The sequence below is a fragment of the Carcharodon carcharias genome, chromosome 34, assembly GCF_017639515.1.
Source record: "Carcharodon carcharias isolate sCarCar2 chromosome 34, sCarCar2.pri, whole genome shotgun sequence".
NCBI lineage: Eukaryota > Metazoa > Chordata > Chondrichthyes > Lamniformes > Lamnidae > Carcharodon > Carcharodon carcharias.
The window spans coordinates 9048833-9063180 of record NC_054500.1 but is presented as its reverse complement, the minus strand read 5'-3'; the positions used below and the strand labels follow the sequence as shown (position 1 = coordinate 9063180).

Sequence of the window (14348 nt, the reverse complement as noted above, 5' to 3'; positions counted from 1 at the left end):
AGGCCATTCGGCCCGTTGAGTGCATGCCAGCTCTCTGTAGAATAATCCCATCCCCTGCTCTTTCTGTTAGCCTTGCAAACTTATCTCCCCTTGAGAGTCCACCCAGTTTCCTTTTGGAATCTCTGAAGCTTTCACCACCCTCATAAGTAGCGAATTCCAGGTCATTAAAAACTTGCTGTGTGTAAAATGAAAACCTCTTCCTCGCATCCCCCTGCAACTCTTGCCCAAAACCTTAAACCTACAATCCTGAATTAATGGAACAGCTTTTCTTTGTCCACATTATCTAAACCTGTCCTAATCCTGTATCAAATCTCCCCTCAACCTCCTTTGCTCCAAGGAGGACAAGCCCAGCTTCTCCGACCTAACCTTGCGGCTAAAATCCCTCATCCCTGGAGCCATTCTGATAAATCCCCTCTGCACCTTCTTGCTACCTCAGTCAAGCGCACTGCCTCTCCTGGCCTTTTCTCATTCACCCAGGAGGAAGTTCCCCTTTCCCTTTCAGAATGAGTCTCTCCCACCCGACTGCACTGTTGTGGCGAGATCTGCCAAGCGCTCCTTGCTGACTGCTCTCCCTCTGTTTTTTTCCCCAGAGTTCTACCCAAGACAGAAGCCAGTCCTTGGCACTGGGGCCACCGAACGGGCATCCGGAAATCACTACAATGCTTCGCCCTCAACAGAGGCAAAGATTCAGTAAGTTAAATCTGCGGCGGGAAGGAGAGCTTTGCGGAGGAGTTGAACCTCTTGTTGACACGACATGCAGTATTAGTTCTGGCTTAGAAACCTATCCAGGATATCCACGTTACCCCAAATCACACTCATCGAACGAATTTATCCGCTGGATCGCGGGATGATTTAACCATCACTTTCCCTGGTGCCTCACTTGGCTGAGGCAATATGTTGCTGAGCCTGCCCACTAGTTTGTTCCGGGTTGGATCGCAGGTTGGTGCTCAGAGAAGTTGGTATTTGGGGTGTTGCGAATTGACCTCGGCTGACCCTAGTTAAGGGAGGGTAAAGCTATATAGAATCATACAGCACAGGCAGAGACCATTTGGTCCACCATGCCTGTGCTGGCCCTTTGAAAGAGCGAGCCAGTTAGTCTCCACTCCCCTGATTTTTTTCATATAGTCCTGACACCCCCCCCTCTCCTCCTACGCTTATTCCCGTTCTTCCACCACCTGCTGTTCCCTATATTTCCTCCATTCCAGTCTCCCCATTCCCACAATCTCTCTCGCTCTCGTCTTTGTAGAAGGAAAAAGGAAACTGCAATATAGGCTGGGACTCTCTGGTCAGTGGGCTTTCACCTAGCCCACCTCACGCCCCACGGCAGGTCCTGCCACACCGGAGCTGGAGAATCCCTGCCTAATCTCTGTCACTTGGGCTCTTTTGGGCATTATAACCATTAGATAAGTCCGAACAGAATAAAGTTCCAAAGCCTTTCAACATTGTTTAATCATCCTATTTCCCTTTATTCTTTCGTGGGATGTGGGTGTCACTGGCAAGGCCACATTTGTTGCCCATCCCTAATTGACCTTGAACTGAGCGGCTTGCAAGGCCATTCCAGAGGGCATTTAAGAGTCAACCACACTGCTGTGGGTCTGGAGTTACGTGTAGACCAGACCGGATAAGGATGGCAGATTTCCTTCCTTAAAGGACATTAGTGAACCAGATGGGCTTTTACGACAGTCGGCAATGGTTTCAGGGTCACCATCACTGAGACTAGCTTTTCAATTCCAGATTTGTGTTGATTGAATTTAAATTCCACCAGCCGCCACGGTGAGATTTGTACCCGTGTCCCCAGAGCCTTAGCCTGGACCTTTAGCTTAGTTGTCCAAGGGCATTAAGCTATGCCAGCATCTCCCAGGAGGAGAAATATCTTCATGAAGTTTTTTTGATTTATTCCTGAAACAATCTGACTATGGGGCAATCGGAGTAACCTGTAGGCACCACTGTACAGCCTATGGGACAGTTCTGACGAGACAAACTGTTTCACCCTTCTCTGCCTCAGTAGGAAGAAGTCTATGGCACCATGGTGTTTTGCGTTTGTTAATACAGAGACTGCTAGTTCAGCAATAGCTCTCTGAGCTTTATCACTGATAAAAATGGTATGCAACAGGGAATATCCACAGCTGCAGAGCCTATTTGTGGCTTCAGATAGGGAGTTTGGGTGGAGTAGTCCTATGTTATGTCTGGCCCATGCTGTTTGTTACCTGGGTGTGCTTAACGTTGGGACTGGGTATAAAGTAGCAAAATATTTAGCAGTCTGCCATACAAAAACAGACACTTCCTGCCTGGATATTAAGGAAAAAGCCCTCAACAGTTGCTGACCTTCCTTATGCGTTCATGTTGTGGATTAAGACTTTCTCTTTAGCAATAAAATGGTATCTTTCTCCCTTAATGGCTTGTTTTCACTCCTCGTTATTCTTTTCCCTCAGAAATTAACCCCCCCATTCAATTTGATGTCCAAAGGCGTGAGAGCGACTTGCTGTGATTTGCCGACCTCGACTGTGGCTGGAATTCTGGACAGATCCACTTTGGCTGGGAAAGATGCCCTTTTGACCCCTGTGCCACACAAGAGCGGCCCATTGGTTAGTGGTACGTGGCAATTAAACCAGTCATTGCTGGCACTTCAACTTCAGCATCTAAGCCTGGGACAAGCAGTGATGTTTGTGAGCAGTTTGGTGCCATTTTATTGCAGGCGTGTAGGAGCAGCAGGAGCGACAAGGAATATCACAGACGCGCGTTTGTTTAGGATCTCGGCTCTTAAGATTTAAGATGGCTCTGTGGGCAGAGCGCTCGCTTCTAAGTCAGAAGGTTGTAGGTTTAAATTCCCCTCCTGAGCACAAAATCTACACGGGCGGTTCAGTGCAGTGCTGAACGAGTGCTGCTCTGCCGGTGGTGCCATCCGTCTGATCAGACGTGAAGCCGATGCCTGTCTGCCCTCTCGGGTGAATGAAGCCTCCACCCACAAATGCACCCATGAGGTCACAGATACCCATCTTTGTGAGGGCACACAACTTTTTGCATTTCACCCAGGACCAAACAGAGGGAAAAGCAAAATGCTGCGGATGCTGGGAGCCTGAAATCAAAACAGAAAATGCTGGAAAAACTCAGCGGGTCTGGCGGCCTCTGTGGAGAGGGAAACAGTTAACGTTTCGAGTCCGTGTGACTCTTCCTCAGAGCTCGAAACAGTGAGCTCTGTTTCTCGCTCCACCGATGCTGTCAGGAGAGCAGAGTTCTCCAGTGGTGTCCTGGCCGATACTGATCCCTCAGCAAGGGACTGAAAGCAGATTTACCTGGTCATGATTACGTTGTTTTTTGTGAGAACTTGCTGTGCGCAGGTCAGCTGGTGTGCTTCCTACGCTATAACAGTGACTACGCTACTGAAGTACTTCATTAGCTGTAAAGCACTTTGGGTCATCCTGAGGTCATAGAGCTACCGGTACATGATGCATAACCTTTCTTTTCCTTCACTAATTCTGTTCATCAACTGCTCTCCATTATCATTGCCTGCGAGCTGAGGAAGAGGTTGGCCTGTTGTCTTGGTCAAACACAGGAGCAGGGTAGGTGGGGCCAGATGGAAGCCAGTAAGAGGAGCCTTAGTGCCAGTTTAGGTCTGGGTTTGTGTCATATGCTAAGGCTGGGCATTAGGAATGTAGACTCAGCAAAAATACAAAGGGTCATTCGGCCCATTGTGCCTGTGCTATCTCTTTGAAAGAGCTCTACCAATCACTTCCACTGCCCTGTAAATGTTTCCAATCCTAATTTGCCCAATTTTCTTTGCAGAATTATGATTGATTCTCCAGCATCCTTTCAAGAATTAACTTCCAAATCATTACATCTCGCTACAGAATTTTTTTCTCTCTCACATTGTCTGTTTCTTTTTGCCTATTACCTTAAATCAGTGACCTCTGGTAAAACCCTTCTTGACTTTGAAAACCTCGATTAAATCTCCCTGCGACCTTTTTTTTTTTGGCTCTAAGGGGAACAATCCCAGTTCCTCTCTAAGAATTAAGTGTTTGCAAGATCCGACTCCACTTGGTCCCTTCCTTCAAATCATTAATGGCCAGAGGACCAATTCTTTCAGTAACCTGCATGTCTCTTCTATCCATATTCCTCCTCCTTCAGGTACCATTGGCTAAGAGGGCATGGGCGACCATGGGCTCCCATTGGATTGGTCCATGATTCTGCTCGGCAAAGTATTGCAGTGGTTTGCCGTTCCCTTCTGCAGTGCGGCTGACCAGGGAACACTCCCGCTCTTACCGCCTCGCATCGGAAGGATTTACAGGCTGATAATCGACCTGTTTGGCCACTTTGTGGATGCACCTTCCGTGGCCATCAAGCCCTGGGGGCGGAATTTTCCATGCCCGCTGGCGTCAGGCGTGACCGGCGGCATGAGCGGGCAACATGGCGCGATCGGTTTTACAGTAGCGGGGAGCCCGCTCGCCATCGTCCGCTCAGCCCACCAATGGTGGGGGCCGCGTTTCCCACCATCGGACATCAGGACCGTGTCGTTGTCAGGCCAGCCCGCCAGAATCGGTCCCCCCCCCCCCAACTCCCCCCCCCAACTGCTGGGTCATCCATCCACGTCCACATGTTCCGCACCAGCACGTACACAATGTGTACTTGGCGGCTGCACTTCCGGGGCAACTCGGAGGTGAGTACATGGTAAACGCTGTGCAGCGCTCGCTAGGGTCGCCTGTTGGGCTTCAAGCTTGAGGGGCGTTGTTTTGGGGGGGGGGGGGTCGGGGTTTAAGGGCAGCCCTTCCGTTCAATATAACCACACAAGCATTCGGAGTGGGGGGTGGACAGGGTGGGCGAGGGAAGTGGCCACGCGTTCAGGACACCTGTTTAAAGTGACCATCCCTCTGCAGCTGAGACAGTTCAGGCCCAGCCACATTGATATGGTTGGGGTCGGACTCCTAGATTATCTGCCCATTCAAGCGACGCAGAGGCATCAAAGTGCCACCAAGTGTTCCAGATCTTCCCCCCCCCCCCCAGATGACCTCTATGGCATCGGACGTCAGGAGCCTCATTACAAGGACGGTTCAGTGCAGTGCTGAACGAGTGCTGCTCTGCCGGTGGTGCCATCTGTCTGATCAGACGTGAAACCGATGCCTGTCTGCCCTCTCAGGAGAATGAAGCCTCCACCCACAAATGCACCCATGAGGTCACAGATACCCATCTTTGTGAGGGCAACACAACTTTGTGCATTTTTCCCGGGACCAGGATAGCCAGGATATAAGAGCGATTGGATTCACCCAGATCTCGGGTTTCCCACAGGTGCAGGGTTTGATCGACTGCACTCGTGGCGCTCAGATCTCCGTCACAACACACGGTGACTACACCAACCACAAGGGGTTCCATTTACTGAATGTGCAGCTGGGGTGTGACCACCTGAAACACATCCTGCAGGTATGTGCACGGTTTACAGGGGGTGTGCACGATGCCTACATCCTCAGTCGGTCACAGATCCCTGGAGTCTTCCAGGGTCCACAGAGGCTGCAGGGATGGCTCCTCGGGGACAAGGGCTCCCCACAGGCCGTGACTGATGACACCCGTGCAGCAGCCTCAGACTGCAGCAGAGCGACGCTATAATGAGGCTCACGCTGCAACTCGCAGTTTGGTGGAGCAGACCATCAGGATGCTGAAAATGAGGTTCTGGTGCCTGGACCGGTCTGGCTGAGCCCTGCAATATAGTCCACAGAGGGTGTCACACATCATCGTCACCTGCTGTGCCCTTTACAACCTGGCACTGCGATGGGGAGAGGAACTGCCTGAGGAGGAGATGGAGGTCTCCTCTGATGAGGAGGAAGCTGATGGGTATAAGGGTGTGGAGGTCCTCGGAGGCGACAATGATGGGGATGAGGCAGGTGCGCTCAGCAGGCCCTCATAGCTGCTGGATTTGCAACGACAACATGTAGTGAGGTGACCCCATTAGATCCTCACATTACACCCATGAACATTTGACTCCAGTCTGGTTAATAGCAGCGCGAATACCCTCTGTGAGAAGGCTCCTGTCATGGAGACACAGTGGAGGCTCTAATGGTCGCTCGATCTCAGGAGGATGATGATGACATGCAGTGAGGACACTCCATAGATCTTCACATACCCTCTGAGAATGTCTGACTCCTGTCTGGCTGAGGGCAGATCGCTCCTTGACCAGGGTCATATCATAGAGACAAAACCATTAAACTTTAGAAGCATCTGATCCTTTGTCCACTTCCAACACCTGAGCCCTTCAGGATCACAGCATCACTGGTCACAGACGCTGAAGAGATGGGGTCCAGCCCCACCTTGAAGGTGCTGAGAGCACACAGAGAGAATGAGGGAACTCTGTGATGCCTGCCCACTACATTCTGGCAGCAATGACCAGCACCATCGAGGTGCAGGTATCAGTAATGTGTCCAGGGAGTGTGAGGCTGGACTGTCACTTTGTCTGAAGGCTGCACAGACACAGGGAAGAGGCCCTGGATTGAGACACCTGCCTTTATCTTGTGCAGAAAGGCTTCACATCTGAGTAACATGAACACTGCTCATCAGAACAAGGAGCCATAGGTAGGGAGACAATTTTGGGAGTTTATTGACAATAGTGAACAGTGTGTACAAGTGATTAACACCCGTGCCCAGGCTGTGCAACTAATTGTCCTTAACCTTCCTAACCCTGCTGCTACATCTTGGTGCTCCCTGGATATCCACAGTGGAGGTGGAGACGCCTGCTGACTGCTACCCCCCTGTCTGTGATCACCTTGGCGGGTGTCGTCTGGGGGGCTGAGACTTGGAGATTCCCGGCCTGCTTTCAGGGTCCTGCTGTGTGGCAGTGACACCCTCCTCAGCCTGTGGAGCTGGAGCTGCTGGGGTCACAGGAAGAGGGGATTCAGATGGACTGGACACTCTTGGAGTCACCTGGATGGATGGCCCTGGGGTGTGCACCTGCTGATCCTCCTCCTGATGGGTGCCTGGGGGCCTCAGGCTGACTCCTTGAGGAGACTGGGTAGCTGGAGTGAGATTGAGCTGCCTGGCACCCCTCTCGTGTTGACACTGTTGGAGGTCAACCATGGCATCAGTGATGGAGTTGAACCCATGCAGCAGTGCAGGAGCGATGTCCTGTACCAAGGTCTCCATGGTGACTACCATCCTACCAGTGTTGACCTCAGTGCGTTGCCATGCCGGCACTTTCACCTCAGACTGAAGACAGACGGACTCCTCCATCGTGCCTCACAATCTGAGGGGTGCAGTGGACATCCCTTCCTGATGTTCCCGAGCTTGCCTTTGCAGCTCAAACAACTGTGACACGACCGAGTCCAGAGACTCGTCATCTGACTCAGACTCAGCAACGTTCTGGCCTCCAGCTGTCCTCCAAGTGCTGGAAACCTGGGAAGTCTCTGCCTCCACCTGCTGTGGATCAGACAGTGCGATGTGCTCACCAGATTGTGATCCCGAGGCTACTCTAAAGCTAGGTCCCACTGGGGTGTGTGTCTCTGCACTGGGGGAGGGTGTGAGTGAGCGCTGTGATGGGTCTTCAGGGAGAGTGCCTCCAGATTCCTCTTCAGAGGTTGCTTTGGGGCTTGATGTTGGCCCTGGGTCATGGCCTCTGTCAGCTGTTTCCCAGATGTGCCTGTGAAAGCAAGGGGAGATAATTAGTGCCTGGCAGTGGCCTGCGAAACAGGACACATCACTCACAGCATGGCTGTCTGATGAATCCTCACTTGGTAGAGCAGGACCAGTCCAGATCCTCACCGACCAGCTGGATGGCTCTGTTTTCAAAGTCCGTGAGGGCCTTGATTTCTGGCATTGGTCCTTCAGTCTGTGACCTCTCCCTCTTGTTGTGTGTCAGCTTGTCCTGCATGGATAGAGATGGAGAGAGTGTAAGCAGGATGCCTGCCAGGCCAGATGATAAGCATGTCTGGCATGTGTTGCTGGTGAGTGATCCCATGGATGGGATGAGGACAATGAAGGTGAGTGTGAGAGAGTGAACGGTGATGTCCCTTGAACTGGCAGTGGGTGTGTGCTGGGTTTGTGAGTGTGTGAGTTGAGAGTGATGAGAAGAGTGACTTACCCTGGCGGATCGGAGGAGATCACTCATCCTCTTGCGGCACTGGGAGGCTGTCCTCTTTTGAAGGGCATTGGCGCTGACCACCGCTGTCACTGACTCCCAAGTCGGGTTAGTGCTGTTGCGGCCAGAGCAGGGGTAGAGGACATCCCTCCGGGCCGCAACAGCATCCAGAAGACACCCAAGGGATGTGTTGCTGAACCTGGGGGCTGAAGTCTTCATTGGTTTCAGGGCCATGTCTTCCATGCAGCAGTGGTGGTCTGGAAGCGCTGAGATGTGCGCGCACAGCTGGATTTTAAATGTGGCGTGATGGAGGGTGGGGTCTCGTTCACCCGCCCGGCATGGAAATGGTGTGTTTCCTGGGAATGTGTAAATAACATGGCGGGTTTGGGTGGATACAGCGTGAAAACCTGCCATTGCGGCCGGCGAGTAAAACATGGTTTTACCCACCCGCTGCCGCACTTAGTGCCAATCTGGGACAATTCCACCCCTGAAGTGGGACTTGAACCTTTGGCCTAGAGGTTGGGACACTCCCATTGCACCACAAGACCTCCCTCTCTCCACGTGGGTGCTGCTAACGCCAGCCATGTGTAACATTTCTACTTTGAGCGCCATAATCACAGAATCGCAGAATTGTTACAATGCAGAAGGAAGCCATTCGGTCCATCGTGTCTGCACCGGCTCTCAGAATGAGCGTCATTCTCCTGCTTTTTCCCTGTAACCCTGCATGTTGTTCCTATTTAAATAATCATCCAATTCCCTCTTGAATGCCTCGATTGAACCTGCCTCCACAACACATGCAGGCAGTGCGTTCCAGACCCGAACCACTCGCTGCGTGGAAAAGTTTTTATCTCACATCATGTTTGCTTCTTTTGCAAATCACTTTAAATCTGTGTCCTCTCATACTCAATCCTTTTACAGGCGGGAACAAGTTCTCCCTCTCTACTGTGTCCAGCCCCCTCATGATTTCGAACACCTCTTTCAAATCTCCTCTTAGCCTTCTCCTCTTCACGGAGAACAGTCCCAACATAGGAAATCACTTAGCTAGACATGAGGAAATTCTATGATTGCAATGTTAATTCTTCTTCGCTCTACTTTTCGATAGCTAATTCTTTCCTAAGGGAATGTTAGGAGATTTGAACAGTACCATCTGCCACCTGGAAAGATGTTCATTGCTTATCATTCTATTCCTGCCGATGCCTTGATATATATTTTTTTCAGAATGCCTTCTCTTATTTTTCCACCTCTTATTGATGTTGAATTCAGAGTCTTGAAATTCTGTGCATCAGCCAGCCACCCATTTTTCTAACCCGTCAAGTCCTCTGGCACAATTCCTCCAATATTTAGTAATTGCATTAAAATGTTCGTCAAGGTGTCTCTCCATTTCAAATTTCTCCATGGTTTCATCCTATCATCCCTCAATCTTGGTAATGTTCTCCATCACTACAACCCTCTGAGATCTCTGTCCCACCAACTCTTGCAAGTCCCCTACTTTAATGTCATGTCTTCAACCACTTTCCCAAAACCTCCCCCCCCGCTTCCTGTTGAATTGCTCCTGAAAGCTTGTCTCTTTGACTAAGCTTTTGATCACCTGTCCTAACATTTCCTTGTGTGGCTGAGTATCAAATTTTGTCCAATAACCCATATGTGAAAGGCGGGCGATGTTTTATAATATTAAAGGTGCTATATAAATGCACAATGTTGTCTTATATAATTTGCCACTTCTGTTAATAGTGAAGTACCTCTGCTTTTCTCTTTGTCTGTACTTTGTTTAGCACTTCCTGATGTTTAATCTTCTAAATCTAGTCTGGAACTTCCAGTAGGAACATGCTACATTCTTCAACATCGTTTCCCTGAAAATCAACACAAAATAAGCTGACCTTGCCCAGAAAACTGCCAAGTCCCTGAACTCTAATTTCTAAATCGCCTGTTTGCGACCCTGTGCTAAGTCTCTCAAAATTGAGCTGCAGCTGGGCACATTTTGAAAGCTTTTGAGTATAATGAATTTTTGTTATATTAAGATGCTGACCGCTGTATTGGTTTACAACAATCAAGTGGTTTGGTATTGGCAATCCTTTGTACACTTGGACTGTGAAGTTCAGTACTAACATAGATCACATTTCACGTATTGCTTTTTATACCGTAAACTACACTCCGAGATCTCCACGTTCTTCTGATCCTGACCTCTCACACAACCCCGATGTTCGCTGCTCCACAGTACCTTCCACTGCCAAGGGGCTAAGCTCTGGAGTTCACTCCTAAACTCTTTGTCTCTCTCTCTCTCTCTCTACCTCTCTCTCCAACTTTAAGGTGCTCCTTAAAATCTTTGACTAAGTTTTTTGGTCACCTATCCTAATGTCTCCTTTTGTGTTAAATTTTTGCTTGATAATTTTGTTTGAACTCTGTGGCTGTACCTACACCACATGGACTGCAGCAGTTCAAGAAGGTGGCTCACCATCACCTTCTCAAGGGCAATTAGGGATGGGCAATAAATGCTGGCCCAGCCAGTGATGCCCACATCCTGTGAATGGATAAAAAAAATCACTCTTGCAAGCACCTTGGGGCATTTTACTACATTAACGGTACTATATAAATGCCAGTTGTTATTGTGATGTGGGAAGTCATGATAGGAAGCCAATTCTTTGATTAGAAACTAATCATTTTTCATGATAGAGTGATGTTCTTTGTCAGTAAGTTTACACGTATATTGAGTCAGGCTGAATGTCTGTTTCTTTCCTTTGCCCCAGGGTTTATCAATAAGTCTGAATCAGAAGGTTATGCTTCTCATCATCTGTCATCTCAACTGGAATTCAATATCTCATCGGATGCTGAACTGAGCAAGAGCAAAGGAGCTCTTCTGCAGGACAGCCTTGGTCTACTAATAAGCTCATTGGACCCTGTATTCGATGCCAAAAAGCCTCAACAGCCAAGAGTTGCTGGCACTCCAGGGTCAAAGGTAGCCGAGTGCGATCAAGCGTGGAGAGGGCACGATGGTATTTTCAAATTGGACCTTGGTTTCTCTGTTGGCTCTGATATCTCCACACCATATTTTCTTCAAGGGCCTCACTGTAGTTCGGTTCCAGATGGCAAGGTGATTCGGCGATCGTTAAGTTTGCCCGAGGCCATTTCAGAGAGCAACGGCATCGGGTCTGCCAAGGGAGATGTCGAGGCACGGTTTGTGGAGGATCTTGATGTCTACCAAAAGACCCAGGATGGCGATAATGATGCCTTACCTGTGGAGAATTCTCGAAATTTCAATGGAGAACACAAAATGCAATCGGTGCCGAGTGTTGAAGCTCGCCATCCCTCTACGAAAGAGGAAGATAGCTCAAGGGGCAGGAACCGAAACTCTGAAATGACCCAGGGATTGCCTAGGCCTTTCATTGTCCTCACAGAAGAAGACTATGGAGAAAACTGCGTCCTCCACTCTGTGTGCGATGCAGGAGACAGATTCAGGTCTGCGGAGAAGCGCACACTTGGATCCTGTGACTCAGTTACTTATACGAGTGGGAAGCCGTCTCCGCAGCCAAGCATAATGGAACTTGCCCGCGTATCTGTGACTGAATGCATCCGTAAACTCAACAAGCTCTCTGCGAAAAGACCGAGTGCAAAGCACAGTTTCTCAAAGGTCCCACTGAGTTCCGAGCAAACTCCACATCAGTCCTCAGTTTTCAGATTTACCCAGCATGCAAGTACACTGTTCGGAAAGAAATCCGTGGGAGGCAAGCATCAAGGAGCAAAGCCACCCATGAGAAGGTCACTAAGTCTTGAGAGTGCTTGTAAAAATCTAAAGGGGCTAGAAGATGACTGTGCTCTCTCACATGATAAAAGTGACTCCTACTTACCCGAAACCAATAACCCAGACGGCTCGGGGGTCTCAGAACAGCATCTCTCCGGCAACACAAAAAGCTCAACTCTCTATTCACCTCAAAGAAAGATGTCTAGGCCGAGCCCAGTGAGAAGGCCTGTCTTGGAGGAGAGCAGGAAGCAAACGTCCCCAGACAGGTCTGGGACTGGGGTACGGCCTCACTAACCCTGAAAAGGAGGATGGCCAACAGTGTGTGCAAACACTTGGATTACAACTCCACTTCTAATTCTGAAGCCATGTATTAAATCCATCATTTTAGATGGAAATTACAATATCAAGTCTCTGGGTTTGGGGAGAAAAACATAGTTTTTTTTTAAAATTAATTTTAATTTGAGTAGACTAACGTGACAGGGAGAAAGATAGAGGGCGGGATTTTCACCCACCTGCCTCTGTGATCTTCCAGTCCCGCTGCAAGTCAATGGACTTTTGGCTGGGGCACCGCCTTGCCCACAGCAGGGGCTGGAAAATCCCGGCCAGGGTCTGTCTCTCTCTCTCTCTGGGTTTATAGTACAGTGGGAGATTCACGCAAAGCATAACTAATGAACACATCAGGGCTTATTGTACAAATGAAGCCTTGAGAAGATTTTTGTTTGTTATTTCTTTGCCAGTTACATTGGATCTTGAGGCATTATGAATGTTTGGGTTTTCATTACAAGGCGTAGCTGCCCTTTTCATCAAATTTCAATGTAGATTTTCCTGAACTGTTTAAGTGTTTCTTGTTTTTTTTTAAACAATGTGCCATCCATCAGGCAAGGGAGCCAGTAACTAGGCCTCTGCAATGTCCCGCTATAGCCTCTTGCGAAGAAGGCTGGTGAGGTTGGCATGGAGCGACTTCCACGGCCTCTCCCTCAGGGCTGGTAGGACAATTCATCGTCTACTCCACATGTCTGTAGGGCAGAGCCGAGAACTACGGAGAAAATTACAGGAGCAACTTGTGTCTTATTGCTTTGTTGTTCTATGCTACCGTTTTCTTAGATACGTTTGACCAAGTGACCCTTGGAGTTGGAGCATTTATCAGCTTTAAAAGTGACGGTGCGAATACTTAAATCTAAACCCCGTGCATTTTTCTCTCGACATCAATCCAAATAAATTCTTGAAAATCAATTTGTTCCCCAGTGAATTTTGACTTGTCCTGGCCAACGCTGTTTAAAAACAAGTTGAGAGCACTCCTCATTTTAGCTATTGAGGTTGACTGATGTTAGTAACCTTGGTCTGTAACTTAACGGGCAGGCTTACTGACCCCAGCTTTACAATGGGGGTTGCTATATGGACGTCATGTCGGGGAAGAGGGCTTTCAAAGTACCTGCCCTCTTGGAAAAAGGGTAAATACCACAATATCTTGTCTATTAAGAGAGGTTTTCTATTTTTGGCCCTGCCATTAGGTTATTGCTTCGCTCTTAACCTGCACTGTGATTTTTTTTCCCTTTATTCTTTTATGGGATGTGGGTGTCGCTGGCAAGGCCGGCATTTGTTACCCATCCCTAATTGCTCTTGAACTGAGTGGCTTGCTCAGCCATTCCAGAGGGCAGTTAAGAGTCAACCACATTGCTGTGGGTCTGAAGTCACATGTAGGCCAGACCAGGTAAGGACAGCTGATTTCCAGGTGGATTTTTTACAACAAGGCTGCATGGCCACCATCAAGGAGACTAGCTTTTCAATTCCAGGTTTTGTGGAGGGATTTGAACCCTCATTCCCCAGACAATTCACCTGGGCCTCTGGATTACTAGTCCAGTGATACTACCACCACACCACTGTCTCCCCCATATAGGTGGCCCATGTGTGTGCTTGATATTGATGTGGACACCTTATTCTGATGGGGCTGGGATTACGTTATAGGAGAAATCAGTCCCCGAGAATGCAGCCGTAACCATCAGCAGGGATTCCTGGCTGTGATTTGTGGCCAGTTTCTTGCAGTAACCGACGCGATTGCCATGCCACGACTTGCATTGGTAAAGCCTCCAACATCAAACATTCCTAGATGTTTCGCAGAAGCGATCGTCAAACCAATTTTGACACCGTAATGATGGCCAAAAGTTTGGTCAAAGGGGTAAAGGAGGTGGCGAGAGGTGGCGAGGGAATTCTCGAGCTTAGGGCCTTGGCAGCTGGAGGCACTGCCCTCGTTCCTGGAGCAATGAACATCAGAGTTGCACAAGAGGCCAGAATTAGAGGAGCACCGATCGCTTGGAGGGTTGTAGGACTGAAGCTAGTAACAGATAGGGCGGGGTCGGAAGAGAGCAAAACCATGGGAAGGGTTTGAAAATATGAATGAGAATTTTCAAACTGAGTCGGTGCAAGACTGGGGTTATGGATGAATGGGACTTGGTGCAGGTTAGGATATGGGCAGCAAACATTTTCTTGTAGGTGGCCTGCTCCTTGAGACAGCTCAGAAAGGGACTTGCCTTGCAATAGGCAGTCTCGAGGAGGGCAAGC

General features: G+C 49.2%; 1 protein-coding gene across 1 annotated transcript in view; it reads left to right on the top strand.

The window, feature by feature from the left end:
- The window catches only part of LOC121272528, a 35281-nt gene extending 22261 nt beyond the window's left edge, over nucleotides 1-13020 (top strand). The window contains exons 6-8 of the mRNA XM_041179144.1: nucleotides 591-690; nucleotides 2433-2592; nucleotides 10798-13020. Of these exons, the coding sequence (XP_041035078.1) occupies nucleotides 591-690; nucleotides 2433-2592; nucleotides 10798-12083 (1546 nt within the window). The 3' untranslated portion in view covers nucleotides 12084-13020. The remainder of the gene's footprint in view (nucleotides 1-590; nucleotides 691-2432; nucleotides 2593-10797) is intronic.
- Nucleotides 13021-14348: the final 1328 nt, after the last annotated feature.